The sequence below is a fragment of the Drosophila ananassae genome, chromosome 3R (genome assembly GCF_017639315.1).
Source record: "Drosophila ananassae strain 14024-0371.13 chromosome 3R, ASM1763931v2, whole genome shotgun sequence".
In the NCBI taxonomy this organism is placed as follows: Eukaryota; Metazoa; Arthropoda; class Insecta; order Diptera; family Drosophilidae; genus Drosophila; species Drosophila ananassae.
In genome coordinates this window covers 883,209-896,901 of record NC_057930.1, presented here as the reverse complement: position 1 = coordinate 896,901, position 13,693 = coordinate 883,209, and the positions used below count along the sequence as shown (strand labels likewise).

Genomic DNA, 13,693 nt, shown 5'->3' with positions numbered 1-13,693 from the left:
TTTGCTGTCGGCAATTAAATCATATTAAACAATTTGAGTAGGTATACAAAAATATTAAAAACGATATGTACAAAAAACAATGATGGTCAACGCAATTAAACGGCCTACATAATTAAATATATGGTATAAATGGTGGGAATCTGTATGATAGAATCTATGATTATTTTGCTGTTTTTGCTGTCGGTCTGTGTTGTTGCTGCTAAGTGAAGTTATTCCAACCTTTTTGAAAGAATATAATAATTTTTGTTTGAACCATAAGCTATAGTTCAGTTATAACAGAAGGCCATCTATAAAGGCCCTTCGGCGTTTTATTAATATAGTATTTTAGTAGTTTAAGTAAACATTATACACTAAGCCAAAAAAGAAATAAAGTAAATCTTAGTCACCAAGAAATATTGTATTGTAAGAAGTATCTGTTATATTATTTTGTATATGTCCACCCTGTAGCGAGAAATGTGATTTCAGGCAATTAACAGGAATTCAACCATTAGCTGACCAATCAGTAGAATATCCCCCATATCCTTATTAAATATTTAAGAATAGTGTATATAATATTTAATTAAATGTAAACTTAGAACATGATATCTAAATCGTGCCCTGAAAATAATAAAATAAAAAAAACCCAAAGAAATATTTTGGTTTGCTGTGAAGACACAATAGACAAGGGGGAGCCGCTTTTTGAAGGCAACCAGGGTGAATGCGGTGATTGGGGTCCGAGGTAGAGGTCCTGTATACGTTTTCCGATCCTGGATGTATAGGTCGTTGCGTGTGCACTAGAAATACAAAAATATACTAATTAACATTCATTTTAAAAATATTATTATTTTTGAGTAATTAGAGAAAAAAAAATTATTAAACAAATTTTTGAATCATGACATTTTCTAAACAACCGGTGCAACCGGTTTCAACAATCCCAAAACAAAGGTTATGACCTGAATTATTTCGTGAAATAAGAATTCGTTATGGATATTTTAAAATTGCAGAATTCAACTTTGAATGAGTATTCCAAAGATTTCAATAAGTACTTCTGATTATTATAATAATAATTATTCAATTTATGCTTTAATTTGTACTTTGTTTTCCTAAGTGTACCGCAGAAACGTCGGGTGATGGAACCTGCTTTTTTCTGGACTTTGGGTTCAGGTAAGCCTAGTGGTTATAGAGCAAGTGCTATTTTCTTATCATTTCTTATTTCAACATCTTTACATTCTTCATATTATATATTTGAGCTCTTCTTATATATCTCTTAGTTAATCAAGCTGTGACAGTTTAATGTTAATATGAAATTGTATTATATTAAATTAGTTTGCTCGCCTTGCAATACAAGCTTCGTAACCAAGGATAGCATGCCCTATTGTGGAGCACATTGTTCATACAAAATGTACAGTTTCAAAATGTACAGGAAATTTTCCTTCAAGATCGTCAGCCGAGAAAAAAAAACTAGTAAGCGCCAGGTAATCAAACCTCACCAAAAAAAAGCTCTGCTTAACCTGATTCGTTTTTGATGCAATGCTTGACGACAGTTATAAATAGCTGCTAGACTTCATCTCTTTTTCTTAAAGCAAACGGATGTTTTATTTATCCGCACTGTATTGTTATTAAATCTCTTATTTGATAACTTTAAATAATTTTGTGCTTATTTATATTTATAAACAAATTTTGATACATTTCAAATTTCACCATAGAATCAACTTTCTAATTAAAATGTTGGAAACAGCCCCAGGCACTTAAAAATATCATGGTTTCGCCATTTTCCAGCGTTCAGTTATATGACAGCTATAGGATATAGTCGGCTACGTAACTACTATAATCGTAGTAATTTGGAAAGTCGAATTACTTTGCCCAAAATGGAATCCTTAGAAAGTCCCATCATTCTATCTTAAAAAATAGCTAGTTATGCCAATTCCGATCGTTCAGTTATATGACAGCTATAGATATAGTCGGCCGATCAATATGAAACTTGGCAAATCAGATTATTTTGATTATTTTTCCAAAATGGAAACTATGCCAAGTACCAACTCTCTTACACCCTATTATGACATTTCCGATCAATCATTTATATGACGGTTATAGGATATAGTCGACCGATCCCGGTCGTTTTGACTTATATATTTTACTACCTGCAGGAAAAAGAAGGACTGTGCAAAGTTTCAACTCGATAGATTTAAAACTGAGAGACTCTGAGTCGGAGATGTCTTCTTTACTGCGTTGCTCACTTTTGACCAAAATTATAATACCCTCTGCAAGGGCATAAATATAGTACTAATTAAAATAGTAAATTTTGTTTATTTTCTTGCCAAGCATAGCTCTGCTTCTTTATTTTTTGGTGTGTTGCGTCTATTGTCGCACAATAAAGATTCTTTAGAGTTTTACTAACCCACACGTTCTCTTTAATTTTCGTTTCCCTGGTTCAGTGGTTCAAGGTACTTAAATATTAAAATAAAAAAATAGTAATAAATAATAGTCCATCCACTGCTGGCTCTGTGAATCATACGCGTTTAGTGGGCCGAATTCACGGCCTTAGTTTCGAATGCCATTTCATGTAGTCTGGTCTCCACTTTTGCTGTGACGGTTGGTCGTGCTGTTCAGACGCTCCAAGTGATACCAACAACGTATTAGTTCAAGCCAAAAGAACATTCAAGAACATCAGCCAAGTACGGTGAAGAAAAAATTACCAAACCTGTGGAGTGAAGCTGCCACAATAACTTCTCTCTAAGACTTACGTATTAGAATACTAGAGGGCTAAGGTAGGAAACTTCCCAAAATGTATTCTGATAGTTCCTCCTTTGAGATCCCAAAACTTAGGTGGTTCTAATATTAATATTTCACTGTCTATATTGCTTAATACGAACCATGACTTTTTCGTGGCCATGTTTGAACTGTCACTTGGTCAAATTAACCACGTTAGAAAATCGTTAGGTCGGCTGCTGGACTTGTGTTTCGTTTCAGATCTTGATGCTCTTTCCAGAACTAAAATATTTTTCGATGCTTTGAGTGTCGTGGAGATATTTGTCCGCTTCAAATAATTATTTAATTATAATAAATAATAAGGCGGATTATAATCCGCCTTAGTATACAAAGCATATATTAAATTTCAAGAACGTCAGTGAATAGACTTTTAAATGAACATCATCATCTGGCTGTACAGTTCATTTTTCAGGATCCTTAGTAGCTCAGTCCAATTTTACCGTGCATATCGCAGAATGTAATTGGAGTATATTCGCCGCTGCCGGATTCAGTTTACTCAGGTTTCCGTAGCAGATTTATACTTTGTAAACACTAAGCGAAAAACATATATCTTTTCTCCCTTTGCTTACGTTTGAAAAATCATCAGTGAACACTGATCTGGCAATGGCCGATTTCTTTGCACATTTTTTTCAAGCACCGTATTCACCTAGCACCATTCCAACTTAGCCTTACACCAGTAGTATCCAATCAGCCAACCTTATATTGTTCCATCTTTTAATAAAAATGTGTGTTATCGGACCTTCAAAAAGTTAAGTCCGTGTTTTCGCAAGGCCCGCCCCGATGGAGTACCAGGCTGTGTTCTAAATAATTGCGCAAGGGGAAAGCTAACTTCGGGCGGAGCCGAAGTTGATAGGTAGCATCTTATATTATTGTATGCATATCGGACCGTATTAGTTGGCCGATCCTTGAGTTTCACCATCAAATCAATTTTTTTGATAAAAATGTTGGAAACATCACTAAGCATCTTTAAAAATACCAAGGTTGTACCATTTCCGATCTGTCAGGTTCAGCCGATCGATATAGGATATAGTCGATCGATCCCAGCCGTTCCGACTTATATACTGCCTTTAAACAAAAGAACGATGTGTCAAAGTACAACTTGATATCTTTAAAACTGAGAGACTAGTTTGCATAGACACAGACAGACAGGCAGAAAGACGGACGGACATGCTTTAATCGAGGCAGGAGGGTCGTATGTAGAAAATCTAAGATTCAACTTGGATGAATATTCCAAAGATATGGTAATGCCTAGATACCATTTTTTAATATGATTTAAAATATGAAGTGTTCTGAAAATAATGATGGTCAAGGCAATTACACGGCCTACATAATGCAATAGATGGTGAAATTTACCGCGAAACTGTGGGTGATGGAACCCATGGTTGTTCTGAACTTTGCTAAAGGGGGATCCTAAAGATATGTAGAAGAAATTATGCGTGGAGATTTTTGCTGTTGGGCCTGTGCTAAAATGGAGAAAAAACGTCGATTGCTAAAAATTTTTAATCGTTATTCATTAGTCGTTCATTGTTCGAAAAGCCCCTCGGCGATGATAAAATAAGCAGCAAATTGTTTTTGTGGATTTTTTTGTTGAATGCGGCCAGTACCTAAGAACAGTCTTATTTAAATAAAATAAATTAAATCATTTTTGCCTATTTATTTTTCATGTGCGAATACGCAGATAAGAAAATTGGCAACTATATCTAAATTTAGCGACTTTTTCCAGATATGAATATACACAGATATATCAAAAGATGTGTTAATTGAGATTAGTTTATCTCGTCGCGAAAAAACCGAAAGACAAAAAGGTGGCTGTAGAATTTAAATTATTGCAAAAAAGACGAACGAAAACGAAAAATGCGTGCACTCTTTTCAACGTTATAAATTCGATTATATTCATATCAACAAAAACTTAAGCCTAGCTTATCTAGTGCGGCGAAGCGGGGCGAATTCATGGAGAGCGCAAGTGAGAGCTTTACTTGCGCTCCCGCTCCGCCCTAACTAACTTATACTAGACTTCATACATTCCACTTAATTATCTACATTAATTATACACCGGCCCCGTTGAAGGCCTTCAATAGGCTTCAACTACTGGCAACCTCGCCAGCTTGTGGACTGCTCTTCTAAATACTGCTCCTCTACGCGTCCTGGAGTCGGCGACCCTGACCCTTCCGTCCGCGCCGGCGTGAGTCTCGACGACCCTGGTGGTGATCCACTGCTGGGGCGGCTGGTCGTCCTCGGCGACCAGGACCAGATCGCCCTTCCTGACGTCCTCCTGCTCCCGCTGCCACTTCGACCGCGCCTGTAGGCCCAAGACTACGCCGGGCCAACGCTGCCAAAAAATTTGCTTGATTGACGAGACAAGACCGCCATCGCCGCAAGCACGTTAGACCCTGCTGGTCCGGGGTCCGCGGTGCTGGTGGGGCGATGAGCGGGCCCGCCTGTCAACAGGTGCCCGGGAGTCAACGCCTCGCCGTCGCTTGGGTCCTGACTGAGGAGCGCCCAGGGGCCTCGAGTTCAGGACGGCCTCGACTCCAACGAGGACTGTCTGCAGCTCCTCTGCGCTTTGCAGACTTCACACCTGCCTCCCATAGTCCGCCCATGTGCGAAGCCCGCGTCGGTATGAATGCAAAGCCTTTTCTTGATCCGACGAAGTTCGTCGCGTTGTCGCAGTGCACGATCTGCGGACATCCTCTGCGCCCAACGACCTTGGAAAGCCAATAAAAAGGAATCAGTTTGACAAATCGGAAACTAATTCTAAATGTACTGCTTTAGACGAAAAACAAACAAACAGGGCAATGTAGGACTTGTATGGTGGCGTACCACGAATTTTCAATGTCGTCTCAATAGGCACAGAATCCACGGCCACATATGGAAAATGGCGGAGAGCACGAACTCGATCTAAGGGTAAATCTCCCATGATTTGAGTCATCAGATGAGCCTTGCATTTAAAACAGCGTATGCATGACCGCACTAGCTGAATGCAGACTTCCTGCGCGTTTACTATCCAAACGCGCTGTCGCAAGAGACTCACTAGTGCTCGTGGATCCACATGAAAATTCGACTCGTGCAAGTACGGACGTAGCTCTAAACAAATTGAGAGCGCTTCGTCAACAATGCTGGAATACTTGGCATCGTACAAATAGGAGCATTAGATAGTCGCCCCCCGACCCGCAACAACGAAAAGGTAAGTCCAGCCTGAGAGGGTTTCATGGACAAACGGACTTAGCTTCTGTAGCTTGGGCTAACAAAAAGGATTTTTTCTAAACATTTTTAATTTCCTCTTTATTCTCGTGCTCTTGAACTAACTGGACAATTTTATTAAAAGCGTCTTGATATTCGTCAGGTAAAGGTACATTATCAGAAGTAACTTCTAATTTTTTACACTTCTTTATAAAGCGGACCATGTAAACGAACACTCGCAGCAGTTTTAAGTGAGAGGAAATCCTTCTATCACTTCCAACAAATATGAGGTAGAGACCATTGCAGTCAGTCCGACCGCACTCTTCTTTGCTTCCATCTGCAAAATTTCTGGTGACGGATCAAACCGAGGGCTCGTTGGCCACTTATCTTCCGGCTCCGTTAAAAACGATGGACCTGTGAACCAAATTGATTCTATCGTTTCCTTTACGTCTCCACCTCTTGATACAATATCTGCCGGGTTCTGTTTAGTTGGTACATGCCGCCACGTGCTATCCTCTGACCACTCTTGAATCTCAGCAACTCTATTTGATACGAACGTAGTCAACGCGATGGACAAGAACGAATCCAATGAAGACAAACTTCCGAATCTGACCAATATACACTTCGTTCGATCGGTGCTTTGATAAGAGGTTTTATTTTGCGACAGAGGTCCGCGAGAAGGTGAGCGGCACATAACTCAAGACGGGGAGCGTCTTTGTCTTGAGCGGCGCTACTTTACTACCTTCTGCAGATTTGCAACGGATATAGACGCAGGCTCCATAGGCTCTCATCGATGCGTCAGAGAAGGCATGAATTTCAATTGGTGACATTGGCTCCCTCATCACAAATCTCGGTATTGAGATATATTCTAACTGTGACAAGGCAAGCTGAATTTTGTTCCACGCGGTTTCCAAATACAGTGAAATCGACTCATCCCAATCTAGCTTATTAAGCCAAAGTTCCTGCAACAGGATCTTTCCTTTAATAAGGATCGGGCTTAATAAGCCAAGGGGGTCGAAACATTAATTATACAAGATGCGTTATCTCAAAGGATATCTCCACATAAATTATGAATAGGATTGTTAGTGCTAATTCAACGGGGTAAAAAATAAATGGATCAACTCGCTCTGAAAAGTCCAAAATGAGACTACGATTAATTCCATTATAAATATTGTTGGCACCTAGTGCCAAGACCTACTACCTATATGCACACTAAGTAATTTGATCTAATCAATATGCATCAGCATGTTTCATGTCTGCATGTTGATGGACACACCGATGACAGATTTGAGGTTGTACCAGAAGAATACTTTACGTTTCTGAGCGAAGAATCACAATCGACTTCAGTATCAAATCAAAAACACGCGATCGCACCTCCGTTTGTAATACCACCAGTACAAATTCCAAAGTTTGACGGAGACTATCGACATTAGCTACGATTCTACGAAATTTTTACAGAATTCATCCACAATCAAGACTACAGCGATGCAGTAAAATTCCGTCATTTGGAGAATCATGTAACAGGTGAAGCAAAAAAACCTAATCTCGATGTCAATTGGCGGACAGACCAGTTACCATGATGCCTGCAACGACTAAAGAATCGATACCAAAATAAACGGCTGTTGATTAAATTCGCTATCCAAGACCTTTTCGGACACCCCAGAACAAATGGATCAGCGGACCAGCTGCGCAGCTTACATGATACCGTGCTCCGAACGACCGCCACTCTCAACGCACTCAAGGTGTCAACAGACAACTGGGAGCCAATCTTGATACACATCATTGAGGAAGGATTGGACCCATGCACGCTGTCATCTCTAGAACTAGCCGTCACCGATCCAACCAAGTGGCAATACATGGACCAGCCGGAACCCCTCATCAATGCCGCACACTCCTAGATTCTGGATCACAGATGAACATAATCACCAGAAGGATGGCTGACACACTTGGACTACAATTGGAGCCATCATCCCCAGAATATTGATCTGTTGTTGGGCGCCGAAATCATCTCCCAGCTTATGAAGCCACAACAGGCATATTTGGGAGAAGGACAGCCACTACTAAAAAATACCGCGCTTGGATGGTTTGTGATGGGGCCAGTGCGACCGGAATCAGCTCCTAATATCAAGGCAGAACAAGTCGTCGGTAATACGGCGTCTTGGACACCGGAAGCTAACGAGCCACGACAAGGTTTGATTGCATGCATCGGCAAGGAGCAAATAGTAAAATCCAGAAGATTACAAAGTTCCCCACTCATTACGGATAAACAAGCAGAGCCGCAGACTTACCCCGAACCACAAGCCCAAGGTTGTCAACTCACAACTGAAGAGCACAGAGTGCAAGGGTCAGTAATGAAAGGAAACTCAAGGAGTGTAAGTCACCTCCTATTCGTCATGGGTAAAATGCATCTCAAAAAGGGAGCAAGAAACAAGGTCAAGAGAGGACCAAGATTCCTGTATGCACAGGCCGGATAGAAGTATCGTTGGTATCTTATCAATGTTGGAGATCTCACCTACATGATTCAAAATTTTTTTTGGTATTAACATTAGATTTTTAGTAATTAGTTTTAAGATCCACAATATTTTCTAGTGCAAGGGTACAGGTGTATGTCTCGGATCTCTCCGATCTTGTTTAACGTGGCGTGTTCCACACTGAAGGGATTACAACCACGGCACTCGAATATACCTACGAGTAGGCATATAGTGCATGGGCACGGATGGTACGCCTGCCAACGCCCCGGAATAGAAGCTATAGCAAATACATAGCAACTAGCCCGGTACCAATTTAAGTATCTGCGAGTCGGACAGAATACTTCCCCTTGGTGAGGAGCGAAGTGTATCTATCACCTCTACTGATCTATGGGTCACAGCGCCCGAGTTGTATAACGCAACTCCACGTCGAGTCCGAGGACTCTACCCGCGATTTGGGTATCAACCACAGCCACCACGATACTCCCACAAGGGGGCCTACCTCAAATGGTAGTGCTTGGACACTATCCAACCCGTGGTACCGAAGTTTGTGGGCTCGGTGACCCACCCCTTTAGCTCCGACAAGCTCGGATGGGGAACCTTGCCATATTAGTCGCCTCCTACGACAAGCTATGGGGAGCTGTGGCAGTATTCTACGCCGCTACCACACGGCGAGAAAAATGGGCTACTGCCAGCCCCTCCTCCTCCGAAACACCTCCTCAGCAAACTCCGTGAGTCTTCTGGTCCTGTCGCCGCTCTCCAAAATCCTTCCAAACGTCCAGGTTCCGCCAACGTGCTGCAAACCGAGTCCATCGAGGTCTCGCAAGTCTGCATAAAGGGGGCAAGCACATAAAATGTGTTCCCAGTCCTCATTAGGATCGCCACATGAGCATGCGGCAGCATCACTAAGGGCTCTGCTATGCAGAAATGCATTGAACGACCCGTGCCCTGTCAACAAGAATCCCGCGCGCATGGAGAACCCGAAATCCGGATTCCGATAGACGAACCCTGCATCTGGGATGAACTTGTGAGTCACCCGACCAGGCGAATCACCATCATCCCATCTGCTCTGCCAGTCCGACAGAAGGCATTCATCTACCCGCGAGACCCGTTGCGTCCAGCTCAGACCTGAAAGGTCCTCGCCATAGAGCCAGTCTTCCCCCTCCAACGGGTATCCACGCTTCAACTTGTACTTGACGGCTATTTTCATAGCAGCCAAGTCAAGAGGCGGGGCTCCAGCAAGCACCTGCAGTGCCAGGGTTGACACTGTACGGCATACCGGGAGGCATCCTAAAAGGATCAGCCTCTGGCAGGCAAGAAGTCGCCTCCTAGCTACAACTTGCCTCGTCGTCACGACATACCACACCGAGGCACCAAATAGTGCACAAGGCACCATGAGTCCGGCATAAATGGTCCGCCTGGCCCGAGGACTGAATCCCCAGTCGACTCGAAGCACACGCGCCAATGCTTGTACGACTCCGGTCATTCGCTGACGCAGCGATGCGATGTGCATGAAAAAGTTCATGCGCTCGCTGACCGTGATGCCAAGGTACCGGCAGCTGCGAACATATGGGAGATTTGCTCCGGCAGTTCTCACCAACGGGGTGCGCGCGAGGGCACCCTTCAGCAGCATAATCACCGTCTTGCTGGTGGAAATGGTAACACCGATTTCCGTACCCCACGCTTCAACGATGGACATCAGTTGCGCTCCTTTATTCTCCAGCACGGCTCGGGAGTTGCCTTCGACAAGAAGGAGCAGGTCATCCGCATACGCGCTGAAAGCGCAGTATGGCTGGAGGCGCCGCAGCAGGACGTCCATCAGCAGATCCCAAATGAATGGGCCACTAATGGATCCCTGAGGGCAGCCTCTAGTTACTGGAACACTCACAGTTCCAGAACTGCTTCGGATCTCTGCTCTTCTGTCTGAGAAGAAGCTCTGCCACAAGCTCAACTCGCGGCATCCCAAGTCGGCGAGCCGGCGCAGTGCAGCACTCCATTCGACATTGTCGAACGCACCCTTGAAGTCGACGAAGATGCCGAGCACGTATCGTGCCGGGCCAAACTGCCATCTGCATCCTTCCGGAAGAACTTCTCTCACACGATCAACCATGATGGCCTCAAGCACCTTGCCAAATACTGGCAACAGGCATATCCCACGGTACGACGAGGGTTCGCACCTATCCTTGTCGGGCCCCTTGAGTAGCGCCACTACGCGTGGACACTTCCACTCTCGGGGGAAGTAACCCGACTGGATGCAACGGGAATAAAGTGCCGTCAGATACTGAGGTATGGCGCGCCACACTGCTTTGCAGATAGTGCCATTGATGCCGTCCATGCCGGGAGAGCGCCGGCTCTTCAACCTGGCGACACAAGCATCAACCTCTACTTCCTCGAGGTCCGGTGGGACCTCCTCCGCTCCGGCAATCGGTGCATCGGACTCCGCAACTGGGAAAAAGTTACGGAGGAGCACTCGCGCACAGTCACCCCAATCGGTGACCAGCTCGCCATCAACGCGGAGGCACCCAATCTCCGTGCACTTTCTGCGTCCTCGGCAGATCTTGTAGACGCGCCCCCAGGGATCGTGTGCGTTTTCTCCCACGAAGCGTCTCCAGCTGTCCTCCTTCGCCCTTAGGATGAGCTTCTTGTAGTCGTCTGAGGCTTGCCTCAGCGCGACCACAATTAGCTCAGCCGCATCGTCGTCTCCTCGACGGCGAGCGTTTTGAAGCCGGCGGCGAAGTCTCCGGACTTCGCGTTTCGCCGTGTTCAGGTTGGCGGTCCACCAACCTGGCTTCCTTCTCCTAGGCGATCTCGGCGTCCTCCTTCCGATTGCAAGGTCACACGCATCGTGGACCATGCAGCGCAGGGTCGAAACTTGCTGATCCAACGGCGACTGTGAGAAGTCTTCCGGAATATCGGCTGCCCGACTCACCATCTCCTGTTCGAACAACTGCCAGCGAGCATTGGAGATGTTCCAGGACGGCACAGGAGCTAGGCTCTCAACTGCGCGCGTAGTCGTTGGAGTAACCACAACAGTGATCATGTTATGGTCACTCAACTCCCACTCGTCCACTCTCCACTCGAATGTGGCCCACATCGATGCTGCGTCGTTGGCAATTGTCACGTCGATATCGCTACGCGCACGGTAGGTATCGAACGTGAACACCGGGCTGGGCTGGTTGAGGGCAACGGCTCCATTCTCCAGCATCCACTCAGACAGCAGCTCACCCCGGTTGTAGTTAGCATGTCCCTCGGGGTTCCGAGGGAGTTTGCTAAACCACATGGGGGATGCTGCATTCGCGTCGAGTCCCAGGATTGCGGGGGTTCTGCTGGCCTGCAGCAGGACCGCATCCATGTACCTGAGGTACGGCTCTAGCTCGGTGTCGAACTGGCAGTATGCGGAGCAAAGGAAGATTGAGCCAAAACTCCCTTTAACACTCACACATACGCCATAGTCGGTGGTAAGTGGCTCCATCGGCATGCAGATGACATCCTGGTGATCCACGAGGATGGCTGCCTTTTGTCTCCGGTCGGTGTATATTCGCATTCCTTCAGGCAGCACATCACTCGTCCCGCTACCAACGTATGGCTCCTGCAGCAGTGCAAACAGACATCCGGACTCCCTCAGGCGGACTGCGAGCTCAAGAGTCGCAGCCCGACCTCGACCACAGTTTGCTTGGATGAACCTAAACATTAATGTCTAGAGTTCACCCTCGCTAGCACCGCCGCATACACCGGACAGCTCGGGGACAGCATGCTGTGCCCCGAGGGATGCCCGTAGAATCGGCAATTCCGGCAGTCCACCGGATTGGTGCAACTGCGCGCACTGTGGCCGGACTGTCCGCATTGCCTGCAGACATTGTCCTTCTGCTTGCACTCTGCCACCTTGTGGTTGAAGCCAACACACCTGTGGCACGCGTACGTCCGCACAAGGGCCCTGCATCGGTAGGAGAACCACTTGATGTAGATCCGCCCACCTTCCAGCAGATCCAGCACCTTGGGTTCGCACTCCAACGTGACACTTACCGTTGCTCCGTCGGCAACCGTCCAAGGCTTCGTGTCCAGGTGGACAGCCTTGCGGAACTCCGCCTCCGGGATGTGTTCACGGAGGTTGTTGGCGTACAACTCCGCCATAAACTCCTCCGGAGCGATCTGGGTAGCAACATCCTGGACTACCAGTTTGGGCCGTTGCGCAGCGTTCGGCTTGACCTCAAGGCCAATCTCGCCGAACTTCTTGCTGGCAACAACCCTCCTAATCTCTCCTGACGAGGGGGTGCGGATAATGGCTCCGCCACGCGCAAGCCCTCTCACCTCGTGCAGGCGAACTCCCAGCGAAGGAGCAATCTCCCGGCGCACCTTTTCAGCAACCTCTTTACCCGAAAGTTTCGGGTCCTTGCTCATCACCACGGCCGACCACGTATCGCGTGGTTTTCGCGGCGCGGGCACGGGAGCTACGGAAGGTGCCGGCAGGCTGGGATATGCGGATGCATACCCAACGGGTGGCCGTGAGACCACAGCTTGCGGCACCGATGGCATCTGAACCGGCGGCGGTGGCAGCGGCATCGCCGCTCGCAGTTTGCTGGATTCCTCCAACACTGCGTTGCGCACCATGAGCGCCTGGACGATCCCGTCATACCGGCTGATGCATCTCATCAGTGCAGCAGCCTGCTTGGGGTTCATTAGCGACTCCACCACCAGGGAAACAAACGTCTCCTTGATGCTGGCCGCTTCCTCCATAACGCCGTCAGCTCCATTCTTGATGATACAGTCAAGACTGCGCATCGAGACGGCAGATCGCTCCGGGACGGCAGCGGGGGCACCAGCGGCGACAGCGGCGGCTGCCTCAGCAGCATCAGCAACAACTCCAGCAGCAACAACAGCGGGGGCAGCAAAGGTAGCGGCGGAGGCATCAGCAGCAGAGGCATCTGGCATCACCGGCGTCTCCAACGAGGAGAGCGCCAACTCCTCCAACACCCCAACTGGCTCCGGTTTGTCCACTCCAGTAGCGGCCAATAACTTGGCCTGCGTTGGCGCCGAGAGGCTCGTCGCCTTGGACTTGCGTCCTCGACGGCGTCCCCGTGCAGCACCAATCGCACTACTGGCGCGACTGCTTGCCCGGCTGCTTGCGGAGAGCTCGCTCTCCGACAACGCGCTCATAGCGCTCATGGCGCTCATGTCGCCCTCTACGGGGGCAAGTGGCGCCGCCTGGTGGAGCTGTGCTGAAAATGGGGGCCCCAAAAATATGCAACAAAAATATGCAAATAAAAAGGCAGCCCAAAAGTATGCTCCAAGTGTTTACT

At 46.7% G+C, this 13,693-nt stretch overlaps 1 protein-coding gene across 1 annotated transcript in view; it reads right to left on the bottom strand.

Annotated features, from left to right (window-relative positions):
• Window positions 1-571: 571 nt before the first annotated feature.
• The window catches only part of LOC26514679 (lachesin), a 372,156-nt gene continuing 359,034 nt past the window's right edge, over window positions 572-13,693 (bottom strand). The window contains 2 exon segments of the mRNA XM_044716619.1: window positions 572-597; window positions 663-773. Coding sequence (XP_044572554.1) covers window positions 572-597; window positions 663-773 — 137 coding nt within the window.